This window comes from Balaenoptera ricei, chromosome 13 (genome assembly GCF_028023285.1).
Source record: "Balaenoptera ricei isolate mBalRic1 chromosome 13, mBalRic1.hap2, whole genome shotgun sequence".
NCBI lineage: Eukaryota > Metazoa > Chordata > Mammalia > Artiodactyla > Balaenopteridae > Balaenoptera > Balaenoptera ricei.
The window spans coordinates 20,531,699-20,544,553 of NC_082651.1; the positions used below are offsets into that span (position 1 = coordinate 20,531,699).

At 36.6% G+C, this 12,855-nt stretch overlaps 1 protein-coding gene across 3 annotated transcripts in view; it reads right to left on the reverse strand.

Annotated features, from left to right (window-relative positions):
- Positions 1-12,855, reverse strand: part of CTNNA2 (catenin alpha 2) — a 1,194,816-nt gene that overhangs the window by 65,268 nt on the left and 1,116,693 nt on the right. For all 3 annotated transcript variants that reach the window (XM_059943640.1, XM_059943641.1, XM_059943642.1), the window contains one exon: positions 7,910-8,061. In XM_059943640.1, the coding sequence (XP_059799623.1) occupies positions 7,910-8,061 (152 nt within the window). The remainder of the gene's footprint in view (positions 1-7,909; positions 8,062-12,855) is intronic.

Genomic DNA, 12,855 nt, shown 5'->3' on the forward strand with positions numbered 1-12,855 from the left:
ATCTAACACAAAGCCTCTTTTATAATAAAGTGTTGACTACCTCATGTCATTTATTGAATACTCTATTGAAAGTGAAAAACAGAATGGTTGTCTGGGTACAGAATGATTGTAAGCAGATTGGTTGTTTACCCTTGTGATCGCGTGGCTAACTGGGAGCTGCGGCCTCTGTGCCTATACAATAATAATGGATAACATGCTTTAAGTGCCTTCCATATGCCTATCACTTTTCTAAGTGCTTTAGATACACTAACTCACACAGTTTTCTTGACAGTCCTATGATGTAGACACCATTTCTCCATTTTACACATAAGGAAGCTGAGACATGAGAGAATATACCTTGTTCAGAGTCTTCTAGGGCAGGCAGTTTGACTCATGTACTCGAAACTACCATGCCTTGTTAATTCTAAGAGGATAAACACAGGAGGTGGCAAGGATGGTGCAGGAAGGGAAAACAGTGCATTAGTGTGACATTCTCTGCTCAACTGCCTTTAGCCAGAAAGCTGATGGTCACCCACAACCTGCCTCTTGGCACATAGGAGCACCACCTCCCAGGGCTCTGTCTTTCAAAAGGAAGGAACAGATCACAGGCAGCACTGATGATGCAGTTGCCCATTCCCCATCTAAAAGGGTGTATTTTAATTAATTCTGCTGGTTTCTTTGGCTACCTCAGTGTAATTAATCAGGTGTGGTTATTGATGAAGTCTTGAGATTGGTCAGACAGGCATAAAATGGGGTCCTTGGTGCCAATATCACATTATGCTTAGTAATTTTCCAAGCTTTAGCATATCCCTCTTGTTTTCCTTCTCTCTCACATCAACCTTATTAATATTTACTCAGTCATCTACAGATGCTCAATATTCTTTCATAGGAATATTAAAAGAAAGAGGTTTTGTTCCCACACTTTATTAACTCAGGCATGGGTGGGGTGGGCAAACCCTGGTTCCCATAACTGGTGGTGTTTTCATTGTGGACAGAGACAAGAATCTCTGTTCATTTCTCACTCTTCTGGAGTGTGTCGAGGAACAGTTACAGCAAGTTGGTAAATTCTGCTGACAGATGAGATGACAAGATTGTAGACACTTTTCATCATTAGTTTTTGAAAAGGACATAGAAAAATAAAATGGAAAACCTCACTCAACAGAAAAAAGGAGAAAATGACAGTACCTATGGTACTGTGTCCAAACAGTGCAGTGATTTGCACATTCAGTAGATGAGTCAATGGCAAATGTAACCTGGCAGCATAAGGCTCCTAACAATGAACTTATATTCAAGCGGCTACAGCTCAGGAACCAAAATACAATTTAAAAATGAAAAAATGTCATTATTTCATTTTTTTTAATGTATAACTGATTCACTTTGCTGTACACCTGAAACTAACACAACATTGTAAATCAACTATACTCCCATAAAAATTTTAAAAACAGTAAAATAAAAATGAAAAAAAAAAAAAAAAACCTGGATGTGGACCCAGGGGACCTGAACATTTGGGGCCTAACTCTGCCACTGACAGGCTGTGTGTCTTTCACAAGCCACTTAGTGCTTTTCTACCTCCTCACTCATAAAATGGAGATAATAACTGCTACTTGCCCTGCCTGCCTCACAGGATTCTAGGATCAAATATATATGAAAATGCTTGGTAAACAATAAAAGTAAACTAAAGTAATAAGTGATAGTGATCATTATTATGCTTAATAATAAAATATACACCTAGTAACAACAGCTACAATCATCATCATAGCAATCATTTTTTACTAACCACTATGGGTAAGGCATTCAGCTAAAGGATTTAATCCTTACAATGACCTAATGAAATAAATTTAATCCCCATTTTATAGATGTACAAACAGGTTCAGAGTTGTTAGGTAAATTTTCCAAGGTACCACACCTAAAAAAGCTCGAGGGTTCCAGAGCTTTTAACCATTACAAATACCACCAGACAAATGGACGAGATTAAAGTATTTTCCTGTGCCTAAACCATACAGCAAACCCATCCAAGCCACCCATATACATAGTTCTGTGCATGTGAAGTTTCCTAATTTCATGTAAATGTGTCTCCTATTCATGCTGTTATTTTTTTTTTTAAACTTATTCATTTTGAGTGTTAATTTGACTGGTCAAGGACCTCCACAAATTAAAGGAGACATGGAAAAATATTGATGGCCTGCAAATGGGCCAGAGATAATTAGACTTGTATCATTAGATAGTGTCATAGGGTAAAAGGAATAGAAAAAATATGCAATTCACTGGACTGGAGGCTGGAGAGTGAAGGTCAAACCTCTCAGTTCTGTCCTTATGTGCTCTCAAAGAAGGCCTTTTTATAAAAATAAAGAACCACTTTGACCTACCCTTGGTTCCATGGTTCTACTAATAAAGTATTTGACCTGTAAAATAGCTCCCTTTTAAGAGTCTATCAGATTAATTTGTGCATACTACAGAAGCCCAAGTATATCATGTGACTTTTCCAGGGTCACACCACATGTCAGCTGCAATACAAGATCAATCTACCTGACTCAGTTTCCCAATCAAATGCTCAATCTTCTCTACAACAGCTTCTGTAAAGAAGCAAAATGAGAAAAAGCTGAAGAATTTACAGTCATTTCACCAGGACATGTGAATAATGTAGTAAGGACAATTTAAATGAACAGCTCAAGTGTAAAGGAGTTTCATTGGGAGCAGAAAGATGACACAATTTGGCAACTGCAACAGGAGAGTTTGGGGGATGCATGAAGAAGGATTTCCCAACAGATCTCTAATCACTGGAATGGATTGGAAATTAGAAAGTAGAATTAAAGATTTCCTAAAGCCAATATAGAACAAAATCTCCCTCATCAGGACTGATTGGTCACTGGAATCTTTATTCTGTATTACTCAGGAGGCTGCCTAACTTAGCTCCTTTTTTCTGCCCTTACCCCACACTTTCTATTCTCACTAGTATAACCAGGATGTTTCACTTAAGATCTAACTCAGATCACATTATTGTCCTGCTCAGAAAACTTCAATGGCTCCCATCTCTCATTCATTGGGGTTCTTAGGCCACATGTGCCATTCTCTCTGCCTGGAACACACTTCCCCTAATACTCTTATGTCTTGTTTCCTCCTCCTTCTCCAAGTATCTTCCCAAATGTCACCCAGTGGTCACCCTTCATAAAACCCACATCCATCCTGTGCTCTATCCCCTTTATACTGCCTTGTTTTTCACATTAACTAGTATGTTATATCTACTTGTTTGTTCTCTGTCTCCCACCAAAGGAATATAAATTCTTTGAGGATTGGAACCTTTGTTATTTTGTTCACCTCTGTATTCAGGGCACTTCCAACAGTAGGACATCTAGTAAGAATTCAACAAATGAATTAAGTCATTAAATGAATGAATGACTAAGATCCAATTACAAAAAAAAATTTAAAAATCATACTAAATTATTTTTAATTGAGTTAAGAAAACAAAACTAGGGATGTTATGGGACCATGTTGATAACAGCAATCTGTAATAGGTAAATCAGTTTTGTCACATAAGTTGTTTCTAAAGTCTCTTCAATGCTTTATTTTCTGGCTATGACAAATATTCTGACGCCAATCTTTTCAATTTTGATAATACTGCTGACTAATTTAACAAATTCTATCTCATTAATTGATTGTATGAAGATAAATTTCATCCAGAAGGTTGAGGAAGGGAAATATTTCTTGGGAACCTACTAAGGCCAGGTCTATACTAGTGATTTAGAGCTTCAGTAATATTTGTCCCAATTTACAGATAAGGAAACTGAGGCATAGAGAAGGAAATTTGTATGCCAACCACCCCCAAATAGTTAAGCCATAGGTTCCCAAACTTTATTGCTTCAAGCATTGTCTCAGTAATTTTTTCATGGTGTCTCTAGGCTAAAAAACAAAAGAAAACTAATGGTTCTGCTTCTTAAGCAGTTAGATCATAAAAATGGATTAAGTTGATTGGCCCTAACAATTTAGTGCCTGTTGCACACTGCATTACTTTTCAAACCTTGGAATACAGTTGAACATCCATTGAGCTTGCTTTTTATCACAGCAACCACCAGAAACCCTGTATCACAAATACATGATATGATCAATATATGATCAAAAAGAATGTACCAACCTAATGTTTAAACTCTGAACCACCTTCAGCTACTATGTCACACAGTATCTGAGAGATGTTTATGTGTTTCCCTTGACATTTAAAAATATCTTGCAATGCTCCAGGGCATCTTCATGCCCATTTTGGGGGGTGTGAAGTTAAGTTATAGAATCTTATCTGAACCCTTTCCTAAACCCTATTGTTTCTCATCCCTGCTTTCAAAAGTTTCATATGCAACAAAATTAATGGGTTCCAATTACAAAAGTTCAATGTACAGATATCATTTTTTGTCGTGGTCATTCCATGAGAAGCAACTACTGCTGAATACAGATATTCTGACACCAAGACATTAACACCTTCTATGCTACTTTAATTTCCAATATTAAATGTTTAACTCCTTGTGTCTTAAATATACACTTGCTCCTCCTTATTTGCAGATTCTTTATTTGTGAATTTGCTTACTCACCAAAGTTTCTCATAATCCCTAAATCAATACTTTTGTAGTTATTCACAAGCGTGTGTGTGCAATGTGGCAAAAACTTTGAGTCACCCAACGTGCAAATTTCCAGCTGAGGTCAAACAGCACAATGTTCCGCTTTCTTATTTCAGCTCTTGTACTGTAAACAAGTATCTTTTTGCAGTCTATTTAGTGCCACATTTTTGCATTTTTGTGCTTTTTGTTATTTCTCTGCTTAAAATGGCTTTCAAGTGTATGTGCTGAGGTGTTGTTTAGCATTCCTAAGTGCAAGAAGGTTGTGATGCACCTTCCAGAGAAAATGCATTGGTTAGATAAGCTCCCTTCAGGTGTGAGTTATAGTGTGGTTGGCCATGAGTTCAATGTTCATGTATCAACAATATATATTAAATAAAGTGTCTTTAAACAAAAACATAAAACAATCTAATATATTGATCAATTGATGAAATTGTGACCAGAGGCTCACAGGAACCTAACCCTGAATTCCGCCTAGAAGCAGTGTTTCAGCATTCTTTAATTCAGGGTTCACTGAATGTAACTACTGCAAATAATGAGAATCAAATATATGTTGGTGTGCCAGATTTGTCTATTCATTTTTTAAACTAACATATTAGGGTAATCAGAAAACTCTTATGTAGCTGATAGATCACCAAAGACAAGCCTTGGAAAGAAGCAAACAAAAAACTGTTTTATGGAACAGAGGCAGAGTTGACCTCCTCCCAAAGAGAAGTAGGAACCTGAAAGGTGAGGTTGGAATACAGGAAGGACAAGCTTTGTATGCTTCAGAGGGTTGCCTGGAGCTGGCCTGGAGTGCCTACATACTAACGTCACCATTAAATATGTATTGATTGCTGAGAGGCAAGGTGATGGAGAATTTGATCTTTCAAGATCCTTTCTGCGTTTATTTTTGGGAAAAAAATTCTTATTTTTCCAAAGCATAATCAATACTTTGAGAGGAAGGAGGCATGGCCAGGTTTGCTGAGAAAGAACTCTACTTGTCTTACTGTCTTTCTTCCTGACTTAGAGTAATGATTTTATTTTTAAGCAGACTTAACCATCATACACAGAAAGCAAACCAAGAATTCAAGTACAAAATGAAGCCATTCCAGTGCTGAATGGAGAATGATTTTTAAAATAACAATTTGTACATACTGTACATTTCTCCCTTCCTAAGTTTTAAGTGGTGTGAAATCCATCTGATCAAATCACTTAAAATGTCAAGATGGAGGAATGACACTTCATGTAACAAAGATATGGCATTTTTATTTAAAATTATGGTTTTTTACAGCTCATGAATGAATAAATGAATGATGGCTATAAACTTCCTCAGTCTCCCAGATGAATGGTTGTCACAAATGTGACAGCTAACAAAGCAGAAAAATGGCAACAGAGGGAATATGTCTTGAGAATTATAGTGGAATTTAGTGCCAAATGCTTTGAAAACATAACTCTCATGGTCTATTACTTTATTTCACAAGTTAGTGTATAATGGGAAAAAATGATATAATTTGTTACAGGCTTAAAAGGCTGACTATCCTTCCTTTACTTCTCCTCCAGTTCTCATACCTTTTCTCTCTGTCACTTTCCCATCTGCATAGTTATCTCTTTTTCTTTCCCCCAACACACACAGTATTAAGCACTGTGCCAGACAATGCACCACAGTGAAGGGAAAATAAAAAATATAGTCTTTGCTTTCCAAACTTTCAGTCTAAAGAAGGTAATAGACATTAAAAGAAATAGTGTAACGATTATGATCACAAGCAGAAAGAGTTATAGGTAGCTAAAGAATAGGGTCAGTATTTTTGAGGGAGAAAATTTAGGGAAAGAAGATTTGAGCCAGGTCTTGAAAGATGGTAAGAGTTTGACAGATCTAAAATGAAGGAAGTTAGAAGAACAGGAAATATATTTGACAGTCTCCAAAGTCCAAAGTTGAACTCCACGTTGTTATGTATAACTAGTATTGTCTGATACAACTTATGTAACGTGTAAGTGTGTATTATAGAGAGAGAACAATACATCACAGATACTTCTTGAAGTATTGAGGGACCACACACAGAAAATAAATTGATTGTTACTGTTTTGCAGTGTTTAAGGGGATGTCGGTTTAGATGCTCAGTGATCACCCTGAGAGAAAGTGTTTCAAGATGCACTCAGCAGCTAACTCATGGTTTCACTGAGCAGCCTCAGAGACAGCTGTGGAGGCTGAGGATGGAGATACAGTCTAGGGCTGCCTCATCCAAAATGGTGGCCAGAATCTACATGGAGCTATTGAACACTTAAAATGTGGCCAGTGCCACATATTGAAACGTTAGTTTTGGATACATTTGAGTAAATAAAATATGTTATTAAAATTAGTTCATCTGTTTATTTTTGCTTTATTGACACACCTACTAAGAAATTAAAAATTACAAATGTGCCTCACATTATATTTCCATTGGACAGCAGGCTTTTAAGATTAGCACCACAGACGCATCTTCTCTGCCTCAGTCCTAATACCCACAAATATATCTGTGTCATCAATTATGCTTTTGAATACGTATTTAAGTTTACTAAGAAAGAGTTCTGTGGCTAAGAAAAGTGTTTGAAACCTACTGTGCCAAATTGTTGATAAGGCAAGGAGAAAAAATAGTCTCTACTCATGATGGAATATTGTGCAGCGGTTAAATGGGATGAGGTAAGCTATGTGTCTTCATAGAGATAGAACTGGATGAACAAAGCAAGTTGCAAATAACACTTATATGAGTTTTAAAATCTGCTGTATTATGTTTTCTAGTGTGTGTCTATATATAATTACTTAGACAATGGTTTGGAAGGCTCACACCTACCTGACATCAAAAGACTGAGGATGGGAAGATAGTAGGGTAGGTGATAGGGGAGGTTTGCTGAAAGATTATTTAGCCTTATTTATAATGTCTTAATTATTTGTTACAAGAAGAAGGTAGCTCTGTATCACTTTACTGTCATTATCAATATCATTATTATTATCATTATCACTAATACTACTAAGCTGGGTGATCTTCATTTCTTTCCATTGCATGGCTTTCTGATTCTAATGGGAAATAGTGTTAGCAATGGGGAATGGAAGGGGCACCCCTAAGTTGGTATCAAATTTAGGCAACAATGTGTGTAAGAAGTAGGCAGGACATCACCCTTCAGGATATTCAGTGCTGATCTAGGCTTGTTGGGATCACTCATCCCTTTATAAGTAAAAAGTCCCCATTGTCTGACTAAATGAGGAGCTAAACAGCTTACCAAGTTAAACTAAATAATTAAAAAACAAAGAGTAAATTCTTTGTGACCCCTACTAGAAGTTCCATTCAGCTCCGAGCTACAGGGACCTCACATACCCTGATCATCAGCACAGCCTTTCTAATGTCCCGAACGCCGTCGTATACCAGGCGAGAAGCGTCGATGAACTCGTTCTCTTCAAATGGTTGAGGGACATTGGCACTCAGGGCTTCAATGGCAACCTCCACTTGTTCAGCAAAGCGTGGCATCACTGTGGTAAACAAAGTGAAAAGCAGTGGATTAGACAATCTTTCTTTCATGCTCCCTTGTTTCAGCCCTTAGGGAAGATGGCAGGCTCTGGGTATCCCAACACTTCAATGAAGCTGGGTGCCTGCCTGTCCATTTTGGAGTGGATTCAATTTAGTGATCTTTGTGCCACTTACCTTCAGCAAGGAAAGCAAACCATTACTCCTTGAATGGTGATGGTATGCAACAGAGCAAGTTTTTGAAACCTGCCTAAGGTAATGTGGAATAGTGTATGTGAGCCCAGGTTTCATGTTATCCTGAGCTGAGTTCCAATTCTGCTAGTTCCTAGCTGTGAAACCTTGGCCACATTTTCTTAACCCTTCTAAATCTGTTTCTTTGTATATAAAATATGATAGTAAGATCCTACCTTGGGGTTCAATGCGATAACGCATACAAATGCACTGGATGACATCTGGCCTTTAGAAAGCCTCAATAAATATGGACCTAACATTAGATGCTAAAGGCATAGCTGGTTGAATAGCAGACTTTAATCTATATTGTTTCATAGTAAAATGTAAATGAAATGATCCAATCCATTCCACTTCTGTCTGGAATGCAGGTCTTGAGACACTGGAGGTGGGGAGATGGCTGTGGAGGGAGGCTTGTGAAAAGACTGTGTAAGAGGGGAGATGGAACACCCAGAATATTCCATCAGAAAGGCTATGAAAAGAGACCAATGAACTCAAAGATAATTTGATTTTGTTCCATTTTCCCAGAACTTTGTTGATGTTCAAGAAGATACATATGAACATTTTAAAATGTGGGCACCTCTTTCCTTAAATAAGGACACCTATATACACACTGGAAGTTTGTGGAAAGTAAACTTAGTGACTATTTAAAAAATGCTGCTGATTCACTGATGCTCGAAAATTATAATTCAATTTTTTCAGCTGTTATCTTGTAACAATCAATTCATATGGCAAAGGAAAGCCAAAAGCACAATTCTTTTTATTTACAAGGACAATAAAATAGAAACGTCATTCATCTATTTCCATTTCTGAATTTTCAGGCCTGATTCATCGTTATACTCATTTTCAAAGTCTGTGGATACTTTAACATCCATTCTAATCCCTAGTGGGAGAAACTCTGCTAAATTACTTTACTCTCTAGGGTCAGAGTATTCAAGATAAAACATTCCTTAAAAAATGTATTTCTACTAGGAAAAGTCAAATGTTATTTAAAAAAAGAAGGAGGGTGAGAGGAAAACAGAGTAACCACTCTTTCAATAGAAATTATCAAAACCAAAGCATGGCAAGGGGTGAATTTCCTTCTGTGAGTAAATTGCTATGAGTGGTTCTCTATACTACTTGAATTTTTCATTTGGGCCTTTAAGCTGCTTTTATATGAAAGGAATTTGGAAGATATTGAGAATATTGCTGCAAATATGAATCAAATGAAAATATATTTCTAAAACCCACCACATTAAACTAAGACCATTTCAGCTATACACTTGTGGTGGGAATAAAGTGTTTTACATTTCTAAATAATCTAGATAATTGAAACTGATCTCCTTAAGCATGAAAACATTTTGTATGTGTCATTTTCACGTGAGTATCTTTCTTAAGTGAAATTACAAATTCCTTTCCTTTCCTAAACTCAAAATTCTAAATAATATTAATTCCATTTGATATCTAAGCTGTCATAATGACCATCAACAATTTTACACATGTATATGATAGTATCTGTAGCACTTAGCTGCACAAATTTTTGTCCCTTTTTTATAACTGATAAATGACTGGTACTCCTCCATGTATGTAAGATAAATACTCTTACAAATCAATAAGGAAAAAATAGAAAAATAGACAAAAGTTTAGAAAAGGCAATTCACAGAAAGGAAATCCCATATTATTGATAAATAAATAAGATGCTTGACTTCACTAATGAGTGGAAAAATTACAATGTAAATAATGGGATAGTTCATACCTGTTGGGGGATGAGCAAACAAATTAAAACTTAAAATATCCGTCTTATTGAGCATGTGGAAAAAAGGGAACCCTTCTACTATAGATGGAATGAAAAATGGGAACATATCATTTTGGAAAATGCTTTGTCAAAATCTAGTAAAATGATGCTTTCCAGAGCCAGTCAGTGAGTTGCAAAATTAGCTAGGGCATAGCCAAATGCTGACTTCTGAGGAGATACTGATTAGGAGACTGAGTACACTGGGGACACAGGAATGTCTTTGTGTATCTAGAGTTACAGTTGTTTTTTGTTAGGTTGAATATTTCAAGAGTTAATAATAACAAGAGTTACATTAAACCAGAGGATAATAGCTGCTGTAAGGGAGCTCTTTCAACTGACTCTAACCCAGACCTATTCTGAGTCTTCTAACTCAGGGGGGAACCACTGTGATCTGTGCACCCCAGGTTCACAGACTATACATATGGATGGGACAAAATGAACTTAAGGATGTAAATCAGGAAATAGCCAGTATATTAAATCGAGTAAGTCCTGACATCTAAGTGTTTACTGGGAACAGAAAGCTAAAAATATATGTCATTTGTGAGAAATTTTAAAATGCACAAGAATATTGTGCATAATTTAAACATATACTCATTTTTATTACACATGTTCTGAAAAGATGTATGTAACCTTAAGTTATAGTGGTTACCTTTGAGAGCAGAAGGAGAGGCATGGAATTAAGTAGAGGTCTTAAGGAGGCCTCAGGTGTATCTTATTTTTGAAATAAATAATAATGTGAATCAGATATTGCCAAATAATATTTGTTATACCTTGGGGTACAAGCTGAGTGTCAGTTATATGAGTCTCTGTTCCTTTTGTATTTTTGAATCTTTTCAAAGTCCAAATTTAAAAAGAGATCAACATATTACCCTGAAGGCTTTATTTCTTCTTATAGAATAAGGCTCTGAAAAAATAAAGTTCTAGCTCATGGCCCAAACATAATAGAATCCAATTTGATCCATAGTATTAAGTGAGGAAGACCCTCAGAAATGCTGACTGTGATCAAATGCTTAATATTCCACTAAGATCCACCAGCTGGAAAGCTGAGTCGAGTAGTCCCTATCCTCTAGACCCTCCGGGTGAAAACCTTTGATGAAGTCCAAAAGGGAAAGTGGGGTTGTGTTGCTTTGTTTTATTTGTTCAAGGTCACCCTGAGGAAGAGGTGGGAAAGAGGAAAATGCAGGAATTGCATTTTCTCTTGCAGGCATGCTCTCTTTCTCCACCTGCCTCTAGCCCTGATTCTCTCAAGGGAGAGAGAAGAAAGCTAAACTCTAAAGGGACCATTCTCATAAGGGATGCTCTGGGGCCCAAAACATACCCAATACTGCTATGAAACCCCAAGTTTGGCAGAGGGCATTCTGTTTGCTCCAGCATGGAGTACAGAATCTCTCTTGGGAGATTTAGGAGGTACGGTTTTTGAAGGAAAAACAGTGTTGTGGATGTGGCATTGTCAGAAGAGGCAGAAAGAAGAGATTGAAACAGAAAATAGCATCAATTTTCCAAGGAGGAAAAATGGTAGAGGAAGTGGTGTGGAATCCTTACTTTTCAAATAGGGGCTCAAAGGGCAGTTTAGCATTAATATTCCAATGACCTTATTTTACTCCTCAAGCTGATAAAACCTAGAACTTGAACACATTCCATTTGATGTTTATTTATTGTAACTGAGAAGACATCCATTTCTCTTACCACAAGTCAGTGTTTTTCTGGGTCTGACCCTTAAGAAAATTTTCTTCCATGCTCTGTTCCTAAGTGCATTCAATACTTATTTATTTAGGGCTTGGTCAACTGCTAAAACTCTTTAACCAACATACCTTTGCTCTCCACATTGGTGCTCTCTTTCCTGTTTTAGTTTTATCCTCTCTGGTTTTTAAAGTGATAAGATAGAAAAACAAAAGTTTATAGAACAATGATCCATCCTGACAGAACCTAAGATGTTAGTTTAATTATGAATTCTTCCAACACTTTAATGGGGTTTGAAAAATGAAATACCTCCAAAGTAATACTGAGATAGAAACAGTCTCAAAGTACTTCAAATATGATGCTGATTCTACTTCCCACTAATTAGGACAAAACACAGCATTGCCTTTGTGATTCACACATTGTATATTAACAGAATTTCTGATATAGGATTATATAAATAGAAGCTTCTTTCTGCTTTCCGAATTACATCCAAAAATGTAGACACCACTATACTGTTATTTATCAGAAATCCTGGATTGCTCTTAATAGCTTATGTCCTGAAGGGGTGATCAAAGTTGGAAATAAACTTTTAAATTCTCTCTGTACTTTTGTATGCAGCGTGCACACTAGGCCACAGAATGATGATATTCCAGGAGTAATGAAATCAGAGTTAAGTATGCATATAAAAATCAAGGTCACCTGTTCTAGTGTTGATCAAGATCCTAAAACAGAGGTGAGGAAGATCTGCACTGAATCCTCCTGAGAGACTTCAGATGTGAAATTTTAGAGCACAGGGTGAGTCAGTAAAATGAACAAAACATTGTGCTAAAGATGCAAATAGGACTGCCGACAACCATAAGAACTGAATCCAAGGTTAAATAGAGGCAGTAGAAATGACTAGCCAACCAACTCCATTGCCTCTGAGTAACCACCTAAAAGGTCCATGCCCTGCTGTAAATGTTCCAATGACTTCTTTTAATATAGAGAGGACTATAAAATCTCTTTATCAAGATATAAACACAAACATCTGACACCTGACTATAATTCCTATCAGTCTCTGTCTCCCCACTTATTCCTACATATATTCAAATGTTCCAATTAGACTGAATTACTTCTA